This window comes from Salvelinus namaycush, chromosome 23, assembly GCF_016432855.1.
Source record: "Salvelinus namaycush isolate Seneca chromosome 23, SaNama_1.0, whole genome shotgun sequence".
NCBI classification, from domain to species: domain Eukaryota; kingdom Metazoa; phylum Chordata; class Actinopteri; order Salmoniformes; family Salmonidae; genus Salvelinus; species Salvelinus namaycush.
Genome location: NC_052329.1, coordinates 15,381,586 through 15,399,452, shown reverse-complemented (window position 1 = coordinate 15,399,452; position 17,867 = coordinate 15,381,586). Strand labels below are relative to the sequence as shown.

General features: G+C 42.0%; 1 protein-coding gene across 1 annotated transcript in view; it reads right to left on the bottom strand.

Moving 5' to 3' along the window:
- The window catches only part of LOC120018111 (glycerophosphodiester phosphodiesterase domain-containing protein 5-like), a 98,330-nt gene that overhangs the window by 59,059 nt on the left and 21,404 nt on the right, over positions 1-17,867 (bottom strand). The window contains exon 2 of the mRNA XM_038961105.1: positions 7,834-8,012. Coding sequence (XP_038817033.1) covers positions 7,834-7,950 — 117 coding nt within the window. The 5' untranslated portion in view covers positions 7,951-8,012. The remainder of the gene's footprint in view (positions 1-7,833; positions 8,013-17,867) is intronic.

The following is a 17,867-nucleotide window of genomic DNA, read 5'->3' as shown; positions in this document are numbered from 1 at the left end:
GTTATTATTGGAATTGTTGGACTATTTCTCTCTATACCATTTGTATTTCATATACCTTTGACTATTGGATGTTCTTATTGGCACTTTAGTATTGCCAGTGTAACAGTACAGCTTCCGTCCCTCTCCTCGCCCCTACCTGGGCTCGAACCAGGGACACAACGACAACAACCACCCTCGAAGCATCGTTACCCATCACTCCACAAAAGCCGCGGCCCTTGCAGAGCAAGAGGAACAACTACTTCAAGGTCTCAGAGCGAGTGACGTCACCGATTGAAACGCTATTAGCGCGCACCCCACTAACTAGCTAGCCATTTCACATCGGTTACACCTAGCTAGCCATTTCACATCGGTTACACCAGACTAATCTCGGGAGATGATAGGCTTGAAGTCATAAACAGCTCAATTCTTGAAGCACAGCGAAGAGCTGCTGGCAAACGCACAAAAGTGCTGTTTGAATGCATGCTTATGAGCCCGCTGCTGCCTACCACCGCTCAGCCAGACTGCTCTATCAAATATCAAATCAGACTTAATTATAACATAATAACACAGAAATACGAGCCTTATGTCCAAGAAAACAAATGACAAAATGTTTAAGTATGGGCATACATCGAAGAACATGTTTGTTCCATTGGGTGTGAACATTTAAAGGAGGTTAATCAAAAACAAGGTTCACACAATCATTCTACTATGAATTATTTAAAAAAAAATGGCATTAGAACTGGTACGATATTTCACATTAATATGGTCAAATACGGAAACTCATTTCGAAAAACAAAACGTTTATTCTTTCAGTGAAATACGGAACCGTTCCGTATTTTATCTAACGGGTGGCATGCATAAGTCTAAATATTCCTGTTACATTGCACAACCTTCAATGTTATGTCATGATTATGTAAAATTCTGGCAAATTAGTTCGCAATGAGCCAGGCAGACCAAACTGTTGCATATACCCTGACTCTGCGTGCAATGAACGCAAGAGAAGTGACACAATTTCCCTAGTTTAATATTGCCTGCTAACCTGGATTTCTTTTAACTAAATATGCAGGTTTAAAAAAATATATACTTCTGTGTATTGATTTTAAGAAAGGCATTGATGTTTATGGTTAGGTACATTCGTGCAACGATTGTGCTTTTTTCGCAAATGCGCTTTTGTTAAATCATCCCTCGTTTGGCGAAGTTGGCTGTCTTTGTTAGGAAGAAATAGTCTTCACACAGTTTGCAACGAGCCAGGCGGCCCACTTTGTTGCACAGAACGCAAGAGAAGTGACACAATTTCCCTAGTTAAAAGAAATTAATGTTACCAGGCAATATTAACTAAATGTAGGTTTAAAAATATATACTTGTGTATTGATTTTAAGAAAGGCGTTGATGTTTATGGTTAGGTACACATTGGTGCAACGACAGTGCTTTTTTCGCAAATGTGCTTGTTAAATCACCCGTTTGGCGAAGTTGGCTATGATTCAACGATAATTTAACAGGCACCGCATCGATTTTATGCTATGCAGGACACGCTAGATAAACTAGTAACATCATCAACCATGTGTAGTTAACTAGTGATTATGTTAAGATTGAATGTTTTTTATAATATACGTTGAATGTTTTTTATAATATACGTTTAAATGCTAGCACCTTACCTTGGCTCCTTGCTGCACTCACATAACAAGTAGTCAGCCCGCCACGCAGTCTCCTCGTGGAGTGCAATGTAATCGGCCATGATCGGTGTCCCAAAATGCCGATTACCGATTGTTATGAAAACTTGAAATCGGCCCTAATTACATTTTACATTTTTTTACATTTAAGTCATTTAGCAGACGCTCTTATCCAGAGCGACTTACAAATTGGAAAGTTCATACATATTCATCCTGGTCCCCCCGTGGGAATTGAACCCACAACCCTGGCGTTGCAAGCGCCATGCTCTACCAACTGAGCCACACGGGACCAACTGAGCCACACGGGACCACACGGGACCACCAATTAATCGTCCATTCCGATTAGATCGGTCGACCTCTAGTTTAAGGCCATCTTGTTGTGCCCAACTGGGGCTACTCCACAAAAGCTGCTTGCATGCAATCCAATTCCCTTCCTACCGGCTAGCACCAAGGCAAGCAGGGTATTCTCCACTATTCTCCAGTGGCTCCATCTAAACAGCCAGCAGTCAGCAGTGTAGTGTATTATGATTCAATTGACTTCTCTCGTGGGGTCACTTCTTCTCATTACCTGACAGAACCAAAGTCATTATAGAAGCTGCCGCTGCCCCATGCCTGCTAGGAGTCCAGGCTACTATAGTGTGATTATGACTATAGATGGACCTACCAAGCATATGGCTGCAAGGAAGACATTGATCAAGCACACCCACACCTAGCATGGCACACAGCACAATCCACCTTCACTGCAGGTCAGCAAGCGAGTCAGTCCTCCCACAACACAATCATCAAAAAAAATACATCACAGGCAGGGAAATGATAATGAATGCTGCTAGACTTGAGCTTCCACATCAGTGGCGGTCGGGAACGTTTAAGATGAGGGAGGAAAATGATTTCATGAGCATGGTCTTATTTCTATTAGAGCACATTGGATGACTGTCATACATTTTCCATTCACCCAGTTTAACGTTGCTACAACCTACCCTATGACTTCAACATCTCTCTACACCCATCCTGAGGTTGCTATAAACTAGCCTATGACTTCAACATAGGTGTCTCCCTCCATCTCTGTCGTTTGGCACATTCCAAATAATTATATGATAACACACTTTGGACCGTAGTGTTAAGTGGTGAAGAGCGTTTTAATACAGGACTGGACAGATGCATAGTTTTGATGTACAGAAATTAACCAGAGCATTATCCTATGAGATTGAGGAGTGTGAATGCTAGAAGGAATTGGTTCTCTGGGATAGAACACTTAACACATTTATATGGAGACTTACATGGATATTTGCAAGTGTGCTATCGTGTATGTTATGAGTAATGGGTGGGTTACTCCTCACGCCTCTCATCTTGCTTGCACAGCATTGCCATGTGAAATAAGTGTCATTCAAAGTGTTCCGTAAGTGCATTCAGTCCGAGGACTGTTGATGTGCAAAAGTAGTATTTCTGTGGATCGAGTTTATGTATGTGCGTACATGTGAAACAGTGGAGGCTTCTCAGAGGAGGAAGGGGAGGACCAAAAGTTATTTTTTAGATAAAACTACACAAAATACATACACGTCATCAAATCATTTATTAAAACACACAGTTCTCCAATGAAGGTCTACAGTACCCTCAACAGCAGTCTGTAGGGTAGCACCATGGTGTAACCGGAGGACAGCTAGCCTCTGTCCTCCTCTGGGTACATTGACTTCAATAGAAAACCTAGGAGGCTCACCCCCTTCCATAGACTTGCACAGTCATTATGAAAGGTTGGAGGATATCCTCCAACCTATCAGAGCTCTTGCAGAATGAACTAACATGTCCACACAATCAAAGGATCAGAGAATGAATCTAGTACCGAAAGCGTGAGTGACAGAGATCGGGCTAGAGAGTGTGCTAGCCACAGAGAGAGGGACACAGACCACAACACAGAGAGAATGTGTCCTCCCTACCATCACCCACCCTTTCCTCAGGCAGTGGTCTGCCCCAGTCTCCTTGTTGTCCTGGCTAAGTGTCCTGGGCCAGACCAGCAGCTGGTGGAGTTGTCACTGAATGTCCCAAAGCTCCTCACAGCCCAAATCCCTTCACAATTCCTGCTGCTGTAGAAAATCACTAGTGTGTTTCCCCACCCAGCCCAGGCCCACCTATCAGACCAACAGCATTACCCTGAGAAGACCAGGGTTAGAGTGTTCCAGCCCTCTGTTCCTCCAACCTCTCTCCAGTAATGGCAGAACTGTCTGGAGCACCAACAGGCAGTGGCTTCACTTAATACAGAACAACTTCTTCGGAGCTGCTGACCTCATAGCAACAAATAATATGATACAATAATGCCCTAGAGATTTTGCTCTTGCCTGTTCTTGGTCAGCTCTTGATCTGAAACAGCATGTTGTGTTGTCCTTGGACGCTCATATCTGAAGAGTTGAAAAGTTCAGGAAAACATTGGAGACCTTGGTAACCTCACGGACTGGCTGAACTCACTGAACACTAGCACAAGGGAGAGAATACAGCCTCTGATAAAAATCACACTGAATGTGGTAAAAGACACACTACTGCTGAAAGTATGTTCTCTCTAGTTAGCCTTTTGAACATAACATCTTCTAGAAGGTAGCCTACACTTCCACCAACCAACGAAAGCTATATGATTATTTTAAACAAAATGAAAAACAGTGCTTCAAATATTCTCTTGAAGTTCGTGTCCAACTTTTTTTTTAAAGCACAAACCCATAGAATGTCTTTACACTAACAGTACCAAGAGCTGGTGACAAGTACTTAACTAATGAGAACCATCCATGTATAAATTGGTGTCATATCAATCTTTCATTGCTTAGCTCTACACACAGAAAGGATATGACAAGGCATTAGCCATATGGTTGATGACAACAGAAAACCACCTAATAGGCTAGTCTATAAAGGAAAAAACAGAGCTAGTTTGGCAGCCAGGCCTGGCTGTTTATGTTGTTGGAAGTGCTGTACAGATTTTAATAACACGTCTACATGGTATAATTCCCCTCAAAATAGTCAGCAATTATAGTGTGTAAACAGTCCCCTCCTGCCGCTGTGAAACTAGAAAACTCCCAGAGAATCTGGGTAGAGTAGACAGACAGCCGGAGAGGGATTAAAACCGACAGACAGAACACATTTCCCTTTGGAGAGACAGGATTCAGGAAGATTAGGCTATTCCCCTCACCCAATATTAGAGACTTGTTTGAATGTCAGCACTCCTGGAAGTGCAGACTGACTGAAAGGTTCATAGATATGATTATTGAACTATGGAGACGGGTAGACAAGGAGCTATTAGCAAAGGTTACCAGTAAATTTGTTTTCAAAGACAGTTGATCATGACCTCCACCATAGGGTATTAATGCAAATGCTTAACTGAAAGTCTTCTATGAACATGAACAAGAATATAGAGACATTCTCCTAAACGCTTGTTAACTTGTGTCCCAGTTACTTCTACAGCTCTGACAGAGGTGTTGAAGCTTTTGACCTTTCATTCTGTAGGGAACTAAAAAGGTAATGGAAGACAAGAGCGTTAGTAGGGGAGTGAAATTCATAATTTACATTCTGCTCAGAGAATGTTTCCTGCATGATGTTGGCTGAATGTTCTCTGCCATATTAGAATCTACAACACCTGTTTTCTAGTCTAGTGCAGTCTTTAGCTGTGAGGTAAAATAGCAATAGTAGCGAGTGATTTGAAAACAGAATTTCAATTTCACATGTCCCTGTAAGTCATTTGACAGACCAATGCCACAGAATGATGCTCATTCCTACTTCTAGACGCATTGTGCTCCAGGTAAAGACTGGCTAAATGGAAGAACTCTCAATTATTACCGAGGCCAGATCAACTTGCAGTGCCAGTGACGTGGGCGGCCTTTCTACAAACAGCTCTAACACAGAGGCCAGGTTCACAAAGAGAGGGAGGCTCAGGCAAACTGGCCTGTTCATTATCCATCTCTGAGAGGAGACGACAGCAACCACTTCTGTTCTGTTCGGAATCTGGGCATTATGAAGGGAGTGCATGTCACAGTAAGACCTGTGGTTTCTCATGGCGGGCAGCATCACTGAACCATGACCAGGTTCAAAACATCACATCATGTAACTGATACCATTTTTTGATTACCAACACTGATTGGGCACTTTGGTCATTAAATATGCATCTACAGTATGACGTCATCTGACCTGGCAGTGCTGGCACACAAACAGGAAATCTCCCAATCTAAGATGACTATAGGCCTCCAATACAAGGCAGCACAGCAGCCATAGTTAAAGAGATACTTCGGGATTTTGGCAATGAGGCCCTTGATCTACTTCCCCAGAGTCATATGATCTTGTTGATAGTATTTTTATGGCCCTGTGTCCAGTATGAAGGATGTTAGAGGTAGTTTCATGTGCCAATGCTAGTTAGCATTAGCACAATGACTGGAAGTCTATGGGTATCTGCTAGCAATTGCGCTAGTTAGCAACTTCCTTGAAACCACATGCAGAGACATAAAAACCTGACTGTGGGAAGTAGATAAAGGGCCTCATTGCCAAAATCCCGAAGTTTCCTTTAAATTCATCCTTTGACACTGAATTGATTTGAAAGAGAACAAAATGGTGACAAAGGAAAGGGCTGTGTGTGACTGTGCATCGGTTCTACCCTGTGGGACATAATTGTATTCGATGTTGGCCTGGACGTCAGTCCATCTCTGCAGAGACCCTTTGGTGCTGTAGCCCTAGGGCCTCGGCTGTTGGAGCTGCATAAAACAGACATCCAATTTAACTGAATTTTTACTGGTATATTTCCGTCACCGAGTTTTTATTCACGCTTAGTTAGCAGCATTCAAATGTACAGTACTTCAATAATAGGCTTGTGGGCAGACCCAGAAAAATAAGCTACTGAAACATGGCATAGTGGGGGTGGGAGGTTGGGATGCAGATTCTGGCAGAGGAAGAGACTGGCAAAGACTCAGTAGCACCATGGAAGGTCCAATATAATCCTGTGGTACTGTGCACAGACAGGCTGCTGATTGTCCAATTCTCCCCCAGCGGGTCAAAGAGTCCACCACACATGGCCATGGTGGCCAGGACTGCGCGCACACACACACACTAACTTTGCAGTACCATAGCTATCCATCTCAGAGACAGGAAACAGACACAGAATCCTATTCCCATCGAAGGATGAAAACAAAAAATCCAGATACATTTTGTTGTTTCTCTGTGCTGATTTTCTTTTCATGTGGCCTTGGTCCAGTCAAATATGAATGTGTTCCGTCTATCGGAAGGTTTAAACTGCAGCATTCCCATCCTGAGGGCAAATAGGGTAGGAATGAAAGGTCCAAATGTATAGCTCATCCATCCACCATTCAGCAGAGCCTGCAAGTAAAGCTCACCGGATGAGAGCTTGTTCCTACGAATAGAAAAAGGGTACTTGAACATATTTTTGTTTGAAGTGAGTGGGAGTTGTAGGATGACACTGCAATGCATGTTATGATGTGTCAAATTGTATGCAATACCCCTGAGGGAATGGTGTGTTTTCCCTTTCTCTCTCCCCATATGGATCTTTCCAAGCCTTATATCACATTTATAAGCCATATAAAACATGTATGGTACATTATATTTCACACACATTTCAGCCCCCTCAGCTCTGTCTCCATGTCCCAGGCTAGCTAAGTGATGGACTATCGTGATCCAGCCCTCATGCTCTCTCTAAATGACTTATCATGCAATACTAAATCACTGACAGACAGACCTGGGCTGCATACGGAAAACCCACTATCTGCAGCACTTACAGGCTTAAAACACAGTCCCAAGGTCAAAGACAACTTAAGTGAGAGCACAAGGACATGTTATTAGGGATGGGCTGCAAGGTTATCTGGTAAGAGATAGGCCTACATGGCTCTTTATAAATACATCTTAAAAGAAGGTTATTGTAGGGTAAGGGAAGGCATGGGAGAGGAATACTGCCCACATGCACGTTCACACATACACCAAATTCAAGTGTTTTTAATTAATAGTGAGATACAAGATGCAGTGTGGCACTGTAATCCTGCAGTGAAATTGCACAGAAAAATAAACTGTCCGGTACCATTCAATAACACTCGCTCCCTTCAACCAACAGACATTTGGGCCATAACAGACCTTCCAGAAATAACTACCATATAGATACACCATGTCCATTATGGTCATTTAGGTACAAACATAAGGTCTGCTGGGCAGAACTCACCTTGGTGGTGTCATCATGTGACCGCTGGTACCGTTTCCAGCGGCACCCATAGATCCCTGTGAGACATGACAAACACAGCTGCCTCTCATAGACCTGCAGGGGTTGGTGCTTCACCATGCTCCTTCAGTTCTGGCACGCCTCCAGACCACTAACATCCCATTGACCAAACTGGAGCCTGCCTGGGAGCGGAACAAGGAAACAGAAACATCAGTATTGCCTTCAATACATTCAACAAGGAAATATTGCATCCATTAGGACATGACAGGTGTATGGGTGATTGTTGTGGGTATTTCACTGAGGTGACATTTGAATATCAACAGTCAGCAAGAGAAGACATTTGAATATCAACATGCCACACGCATATCTAGGCACTAATACCAACATATTGCACTGAACTAGAAAGACAAGAAAGTGGTCGTTGAATTAGAATAGATTGAACTATTACCTCACAATAATTAATTATGGCAGATTAATTTCACTACCCCCTGGGAGAAAAATCGGCTTACAATTTGAACATTGCTAAACTTCGATTCAACAATTCCCCCAGAATATGAGAGCCTTCTTGATGGATATTTTAGTTGTTATCTTTAGTTAAAGATCTACCATCAAAGCATAAAAAACATGTTACAATTGAAGTACTTCAGTAAAATAGAACACACAGAATAAAAGGGACAGACTGCCATCTGGCATGTCAGGCACATGCCACTGGGCTGGTCCATTTTTAGTCCAGCGGGCCTGTCTAATTTGGTTTTATTGCGCAAACTGATCATCATCTGGCTGGTAATGGAGGCTTCAGGGGGGGGGGGGGGGGGGGGGGGTGGGGGGGTGGTCTGGTGTTTTATAAATGCTAGGGACAAATTCTGGTCCCAGTCCGCCCCTGCACAGTACAATGAAAAGCACCTTCAGTGCTTTGATGCCAAGCCACAAATTTGAATTGCCATTGTCAAGCCCCATTTCCAATGACAACTGTGGCTGCCTCCCGTGGCTTCCATCGATACAAGGTCAGAGCTAAATGACAATCTAATTGAAAGGACTAGGTGCATAGAGTGTCTATTGAACATTACATTAAACTACAATGACATTGAATTTGTTGAATATCCCTTTACTCTCAGAGGGTCACAGCCTGGCTGGGTTCTATGGCAGAGTAGAGGGCACCAGGACTTTGTCGGCCTAGATGTGTGTGTGGTGCCCACTGGGCAGGCGGGGCAGGATCCAGCCTTGGCCTAGGTCTACTCTGACTAATCCCAGATGAATTACTCAGAGAATGACTAAAGGTCCTAATGGCTCAGCAGCAACTCATTTCAGCTGTAATAACAATAATAATGGCAATAACATTAAGCCAGGGCCTGGCTGGCTCAATAAGTGTCACCGTCCTCCTGGGGTATGAAGGAGCATGCTGATCAAGTTAACTCTGAAAAACGCATGCTGATTACAATCTGAAAGTGAAACAACCCAATATGTTATCAAGAGTGTAAATAATTGACCTGTACACAAGATTACAACCCAAGATGTAAGTTTAAACTCCAAGTAAACATGATTAACAAAAATGACTACAAATGAAGATTAGAATGCAATATTATCAGCATGTTTCTCAATTGAAGACTGTGCCTGATTTGCTAGTCCTCCCACTGTGCCGGTTTTAAATTGCAGCTATCCTATGGGCCGTCTGTGAGCAGCGCTATGTTTCATGAGGGATTTGAAATACATGTTAATTACACCCATCAGCATGCAATCAGGGCAGCGTGAGCTCTGCGGCTTTGGACAGCTGTTTATTTGCCTCAGAGGGGGTTGTGCTTCCTGTCATTAGTGGAACTACCGGGAGGAGGGCAGTGGGCTCATCAAGACCACTCTGTCACACCCCAGCTTACCCTGTGGTGCAGCTCCGTGAGCAGACCAGTCAGGCTGAGCACTGTGGTGGAGTTAGACTAGTCCTGGTTGAGGAGCTTCAGGGCGCTGTAGGGTTTAGCTGAGGATCAGACACTGCTGCCTGCCCTGCCTCGCAGAAGCAGTTATTTGATCATCTGTTTGTCTAAATAAATCACATCAGAGCAGTGGATGGCTGCATAACACAAGCACAAGCTTATAAAATCTGCTATGGCAATAAACTGCTGTCCAAAGTCTTCATCCTCCCAGGCTGCACTGCTTCCATCAGAATCCTTTGGCTCAGGGCTGTAACTAAGGGACCACATGCACTTCGTATCGAAGGAACTGGGGGTACTAGTACTTCAAGGGTCTAGTGAGGAATGGATATACACTACCGTTCAAAAGTTTTGGGTCACTTAGAAATGTCCTTGTTTTTGAACGAAGGCCAGAATCCCAGAGTCACATCTTCACTGTTAACGTTGAGACTGGTGTTTTGCAGTTACTATTTAATGAAGCTGCCAGTTGAGAACTTGTGAGGTGTCTGTTTCTCAAACTAGACACTAATGTACTTACTTGTCCACTTGCTCAGTTGTGCACCGGGGCCTCCCACTCCTCTTTCTATTCTGGTTAGAGCCAGTTTGCGCTGTTCTGTGCAGGGAGTAGTACACAGCGTTGTACGAGATCTAGAGGTCGACCGATTATGATTTTTCAACGCCGATACCGATAATTGGAGGACCAAAAAAAAGCCGCTGAGGATAAAAAAAATAATAATAAAAATCGGCCAATTTCTTTTCTTTTTTTGTAATAATGACAATTACAACAATACTGAATGAACACTTATTTTAACTTAATATAATACATCAATAAAATCAATTTAGCCTCAAAAAAATTATGAAACATGTTCAATTTGGTTTAAATAATGCAAAAACAAAGTGTTGGAGAAGAAAGTAAAAGTGCAATATGTGCCATGTAAGAAAGCTAACGTTTAAGTTCCTTGCTCAGAACATATGAAAGCTGGTGGTTCTTTTTAAACATGAGTCTTCAATATTCCCAGGTAAGAAGTTTTAGGTTGTAGTAGTTATAGTAATTATAGGATTATTTCTCTCTATACAATTTGTATTTCATATACCTTTGACTATTGGATGTTCTTATAGGCACTTTAGTATTGCCAGTGTAACAGTATAGCCTCCATCCCTCTCCTCGCTCCTACCTGGGCTCGAACCAGGAACACATCGACAACAGCCACCCTCGAAGCAGCGTTACCCATGCAGAACAAGAGGAACAACTACTCCAAGTCTCAGAGCGAGTGACGTTTTAAACGCTATTAGCGCGCACCCCGCTAACTAGCTAGCCATTTCACATCGGTTACACCAGCCTAATCTCGGGAGTTGATAGGCTTGAAGTCATAAACAGCGTAATGCTTGAAGCACAGCGAAGAGCTTCTGGCAAAACGCAGTAAAGTGCTGTTTGAATGAATGCTTACGAGCCTGCTGGTTCCTACTATCGCTCAGTCAGACTGCTCTATCAAATCATAGACTTAATTATAACATAATAACACAGAAATACGAGCCTTATGTCATTAATATGGCCAAATCCGGAAACTCTGGTTTCGAAAATAAAACATTTGTTTCAGTGAAATACGGAACCGTTCTGTATTTTATCTAAACGGGTGGCATGCATAAGTCTAAATATTCCTGTTACATTGCACAACTTTCAATGTTAGGTCATAATTATGTAAAATTCTGGCAAATTAGTTCGCAATGAGCCAGGCGGCCCAAACTGTTGCATATACCCTGACTCTGCGTGCAATGAACGCAAGAGAAGTGACACAATTTCACCTGGTTAATATTGCCTACTAACCTGGATTTCTTTTAGCTAAATATGCAGGCTTAAAAATATATACTTCTGTGTATTGATTTTAAAACCTGATGAGGATAGAGGGCGCTATTTACACTTTGGGGGAAAAACGTGCCCAATTTAAACGGCCTCGTACTCTATTCTTGCTCGTACAATATGCATATTATTATTACTATTGGATAGAAAACTCTAGTTTCTAAAACCGTTTGAATTTTGTCTGTGAGTAAAACAGAACTCATTTGGCAGCACACTTTCTGACCAGGAAGTGGAAAGTCTGAAAATTATGCTCTGTTCAAGGGCCTGCCTATAAATGGGCATGATACGTATGAGTATACATGCACGTCATACACCTTCCCCTAGATGTCAAGAGGATGTGAGAGAAAAAATGAAGTGTTTATCTTGGTCTGAGGTGGAATATATCCTCTTGGCACGACGAGTCATCCATTTCCTGTTTTCTGGAAAGCGCGCAGATGGACCTGGAATTGCCTTTTGAAAAGCCGTCGTAATAGGCGACTACTATCTCCGGCTTTGATTTTATTTGATACATGTCACAATATCATCGTAAAGTATGTTTTTTCAATATAGTTTTATTAGATTTTTGAAATTTATTCGGGACGTTAGGCGTGTTGCGTTGTGTGCCTTTTTTCAGAAAGGAGAGCTTCGCGCCACTTGGCCAGTGTGCTTGCTAGTTCAAGAGGGGAAAACGATGTTCTAAATCCAAACAACGACTGTTCTGGACAAAGGACCCCTTGTCCAACATTCTGATGGAAGATCACCAAAAGTAAGAAACATTTTATGATGCTATTTCATATATCTGTCGAACTGTATACTAGTAGTTTTGCGCCCCGGTTTTGGCCACTCTCTCGCTATAACATAAGCCTTATGTCGTAATGAAGATATTTTTAGAATTCTAACACTGCGATTGCATTAAGAACTAATGGATCTATCATTTCCTATACAACATGTATTTTTTTGTAATGTTTATGAATAGCTATTTGGTCAGAATAGGTGAGAGTCTAATAGAAATATCCGCACATTCTGGGAAAAGGAAGCTACATTAGCATAATGGATAACCACTGATTTCAGCTCTAAATATGCACATTTTCGAACAAAACATAAGTGTATGTATAACCTGATGTTATAGGACTGTCATCTGAGGAAGGTTTATGAAGGTTAGTGAAAATTGATATCTTTTGCTGGTTTATTCGCTAACGCTAACGTGCCTATTGCTATCGCTAACGTGCCTTGAATGAATGCGGTTGTGTGTAGGCTATTGTAGTAAGCTAATATAATGCTATATTGTGTTTTCGCTGTAAAACACTTAAAAAATCTGAAATATTGGCTGGATTCACAAGATGCTTGTCTTTCATTTGCTGTACACGATGCATTTTTCAGAAATGTTTTATGATGAGTATTTAGGTATTCCACGTTGGTCTCTATAATTACTCTGGCTGCGTCGGTGCTATTTTTGACGGTAGCTGTGATGGTAGCTGCAATGTAAAACTGATTTATACCTCAAATATGCACATTTTTCGAACATAGATTTGTGTAACATGTTATAAGACTGTCATCTGATGAAGTTGGTTCTTGGTTAGTTAGGTTGGCTTTGTGCATGCTACCTGTGCTGTGAAAAATGTCTGTCCTTCTTTGTATTTGGTGGTGAGCTAACATAAATATACGTGCTGTTTTCGCTGTAAAACATTTTTTTTAAATCGGACATGTTGACTGGATTCACAAGATGTGTATCTTTCATTTGCTGTATTGGACTTGTTAATGTGTGAAAGTTAAATATTTCTAAAAAATATTTTTTGAACTTCGCGCTCTGCCTTTTCAGTGGAATGTGGGAGGAGTTCCGCTAGCGGAACGCCTCGGCCAGACAGGTTAAGAAAGGCATTGATGTTTATGTCCACGTTGGAGCAACGACAGTCCTTTTTCACAATTGCCACCGCATCGATTATATGCAACGCAGGACAAGATTGAATCCCTGAAATGACAAGGTAAAAATCAGTCGTTCTGCCCCTGAACAAGGCAGTTAACCCATCGTTCCTAGACCATCATCGAAAATAAGAATGTGTGCTTAACTGACTTGCCTAGTTAAATAAAAGGTGTAAAATATATATATATATATATACACACTGCTCAAAAAAATAAAGGGAACACTTAAACAACACAATGTAACTCCAAGTCAATCACACTTCTGTGAAATCAAACTGTCCACTTAGGAAGCAACACTGATTGACAATAAATTTCACATGCTGTTGTGCAAATGGAATAGACAAAAGGTGGGAAAAAAAAGTGACACATGCACATTTGTGGCCTGCTGGAGGTCATTTTGCAGGGCTCTGGCAGTGCTCCTCCTTGCACAAAGGCGGAGGTAGCGGTCCTGCTGCTGGGTTGTTGCCCTCCTACGGCCTCCTCCATGTCTCCTGATGTACTGGCCTGTCTCCTGGTAGCGCCTCCATGCTCTGGACACTACGCTGACAGACACAGCAAACCTTCTTGCCACAGCTCGCATTGATGTGCCATCCTGGATGAGCTGCACTACCTGAGCCACTTGTGTGGGTTGTAGACTCCGTCTCATACTACCACTAGAGTGAAAGCACCGCCAGCATTCAAAAGTGACCAAAACATCAGCCAGGAAGCATAGGAACTGAGAAGTGGTCTGTGGTCACCACCTGCAGAACCACTCCTTTATTGGGGGTGTCTTGCTAATTGCCTATAATTTCCACCTTTTGTCTATTCCATTTGCACAACAGCATGTGAAATTTATTGTCAATCAGTGTTGCTTCCTAAGTGGACAGTTTGATTTCACAGAAGTGTGATTGACTTGGAGTTACATTGTGTTGTTTAAGTGTTCCCTTTATTTTTTTGAGCAGTGCATATATATATATATATATATATTTTTTTTTTTTTATTCGGCCAAATCGGTGTCCAAAAATACCGATTTCCGATTGTTATGAAAACTTGTATATCGGCCCTAACTAAATCGGCAATTCCGATTAATCGGTCGACCTCTAACGAGATCTTCAGTTTGTCAATTTCTCACGTGGAATAGCCTTCATTTCTCAGTTTTATAGCTTCTTCATTTTAGGCCAGTTTTATTGCTTCTTTAAACAGTTTTCAGCTGTGCTAACAATTGCAAAAGGGTTTTCTAATGACCAATTAGCCTTTTAAAATGATGAACTTGGATTAGCTAACACAATGTGCCATTGGAACACAGAAGTGATGGTTGCTGATAATGGGCCTCTGTCAGCCTACGTAGCCATTTCATAAAAATAAAAAGATCTGCCGTTTCCAGCTACAATAGTCATTTACAACATCAACAATGTCTACACTGTATTTATCAGTTTGATGTTATTTTAAAATTGACAAAAAAATATATAAGGACATTTCTAAGTGACCCCAAACTTTTGAATGGTAGTGTATTAAAGGGAGTACTGCATAATTAAGTAGTACTGGCTTCTATTCTGTGGCACCATCCTGTGTGTGTATTAATATGGAGAAGAAAGGACTTGGGAGGGTCTTAGTTCCATAGACAGAATGATGACACTGAACTAACCAACTTCAAATATGAGCTCAAGTAAAACATATACACCTCTATTCTAGGTCATCCTATTATGTAGTAGGGTTAATAAGCAGCCTGTAGTGAATATCTTGGATCATGATAATTATTTGTATTTAGGCTTCCAGTCCAGTTTCGAGAGTAGAGATGGATCATTACAACATCAACATTAAACATATTGACATGTGTAATTCAAATAGTGTCAGCAAAACCTTTAATTTGATGAGTTTGAGCTCTAACATGGGGTCTGGGTGTTGAGGCAGCAGCTTTAACACCCGAGATGTGCAAGGGAAGCATTATGGTCATGTTTCTCACAGCGTCAGTACTAGTGATATCAGTCCCTCCTTATTAAAGGCCATATGCATTAACATAATATGCCAATTACTAACCCTCACTGCATGGCACCTTCACAACTAAACATTTCCCACTGGTGTTCAGATACAGTACATGTTAAGGTTGTGTGTATACTGTATTGGATCAGAGTCGACAGAATAAATATAGCCTATGCGGCGTAGAATTTAATTGCAGAGCAATCTTGTTCTCATCATATCCATTGTGATCCAATTGCGTAAAAGCATAACTGAAATGTGTATGAAGTGCATTCTTCTCACCACTGTTAGTTTTCCTGAGCATTATGCAATAGTGACCGATTGCCAGTCAAGAAGCCTGGCAGCATACAGTTAGGAGAGTGGGCTGCCCCAACAAAGTCACAGATTGTCTGTTACCGTCTGCTAAACAAGACCAGCTCTTTCTTTATAAAGCCCAAGGTTGTCAAAATATTTGTTGCGGACAGTAAATCACTTGTTGCCCTGAATGCCCTCTGTCCTAATGTCTGAAAAATAAGATTGAAGGGCGAGGAAGACCCCAAAATGTTCATCTTAGATTCTGCTGCCTCATTTCCTCCAATCAAAGAGGTAGAGAGAAACAGTCTGCAGGGTAGGAAATGCTTCAGCACTTTTCCCAGGCCAGCAGACAGAGGGGAGACTCCTTTAACCAACAAACAGATTGGAAGGAGACAGACCAAGTAGCACAGGCCTTCAGCATGACCAGATGCCAGGCCACAGCTATTGGGTTGGAGTGTTACAGAGAACACCTCTCAGACTCTCATAGCTGACCTAACACACTGGAATCAGCAGGAGCTCAAAGACGCAAGAGGCTGCTAAACTTCACAGCTCACAGTGTCAGTCGGATTCCGAAGGCTGTTTAAGATTACACAAAGTCTATGGACAATTGACCCTTCGCTAAGCCCCGCCCCAGAATTTAGGGCAACCAATCGCAGCACTCCAACAGATAGCAACTGTCGTTGAGTCTGATATTTCGGACAATCTCACGTTTTAAATCACATGAAACTGGAAATTAACCAATCCTCTGTCGTTCACGCAATGGAATGGTCAAATGCTTTATATTTTTTTTTAAGTGCATGGGTGACAGAGAAACAAAATGGTGCAGTGAGGCCAGGTGGCAGAAAGTGATAAGAGCGCTGAAGATAATGGTGAGGGCTAGTGGGTCTGCGCAGGTGTGTTGTAGTGATGTGTGTATGATGTAGTCGTTTGTATGTGTATGTTTTGTATCGTTTCTAAAAGATCAAATCTTAAATTTTCCTTATAATTGCAGGAATGCCAATGAGGGCTATGGAAAAATAGTTCTCTAATAAAATAAATGTTTCAAATGGCTAAACAAATTGTACAGTGCACCAGGAGTACTTGCTGTGAATCCTGATGTGCAGAACCTGTGCAGATGTGCAGAACCTGAGTATTTTTCTAATCTGAAATTGATGTTACATTGTTTGCTAGCTCAGCTGGTTAGCTAGCTCAGTCTCATTGACCCCCAAGCATTGCTAAAGCTAGCTAGCCACTTAATACAACTTGTTTTTTTCTAAATGTACGTTAGCTAGCTAAGCTAGCTCCCATCTGCTGTCGCCCTCAGGATATGATTTGAGAACACTAGTTAGCTCCAAAAGTGGTTATAGCTTTGACTGCATGCTGACAGTGACTTAAGGGCTATTCAACATTGTAATGCAGTCCACCACAACATACCCAAGAGTTTCCCGATTAGGAAGGGGTAGTCTGTGTTTAATTTAATTGTGTATTAGAAACAGTTTGAGATCAGGGGATTTCGCAAGTGGTTGAATGGGGAATTGGCCTTCCCGGGAAAATGTTGTCTGAGGTTGCAACAGTAACCAAGGGAGGCGGGGCTTAGCGAAGGGTCAATTGTTAAGATGGAGCTCTGAGCTCCAAGCATGGATTCTGTTTTTCAATTGATAGATGACTTTGGTCCATTTATTAGTAGCAGACATTCTATCATAAGACTACTGTACCTCATTAAAAGGATGTTATTGGCTTTAATAAATCTCTCCTCATTGCAATTAAAAACCACCATCATCTCCTTGGAGAATTGAGCTAAGGCCATCAAGCTCATAGATGAATAGGGGAGGCTTTGGTTAATTAAATGCCCTGTGAGGAGTCCATTTTAACGAGCAGGCTGATAGTGCTCAGATCACAGACGTTAAAAGCAGCTCAATCTCGGGCAGAGTTGATGCATCAGTGGAGTGATGACAGTCTCACCCTGTCACTCAGTGCAACGTCTGCCTTCTGTGATTCAACACATTTAATTAACAGATGGTTGGTTTTCATTTGGTCAAATGCGAAACAAGTTACTTCCGAGTCAGTCACTCTCCCACACAGCTCCAAAACGCTGACACAGCTCCTTGTCCCATTCGCTCTAAATCCCTCGCCAGGAACTGTGACGCATA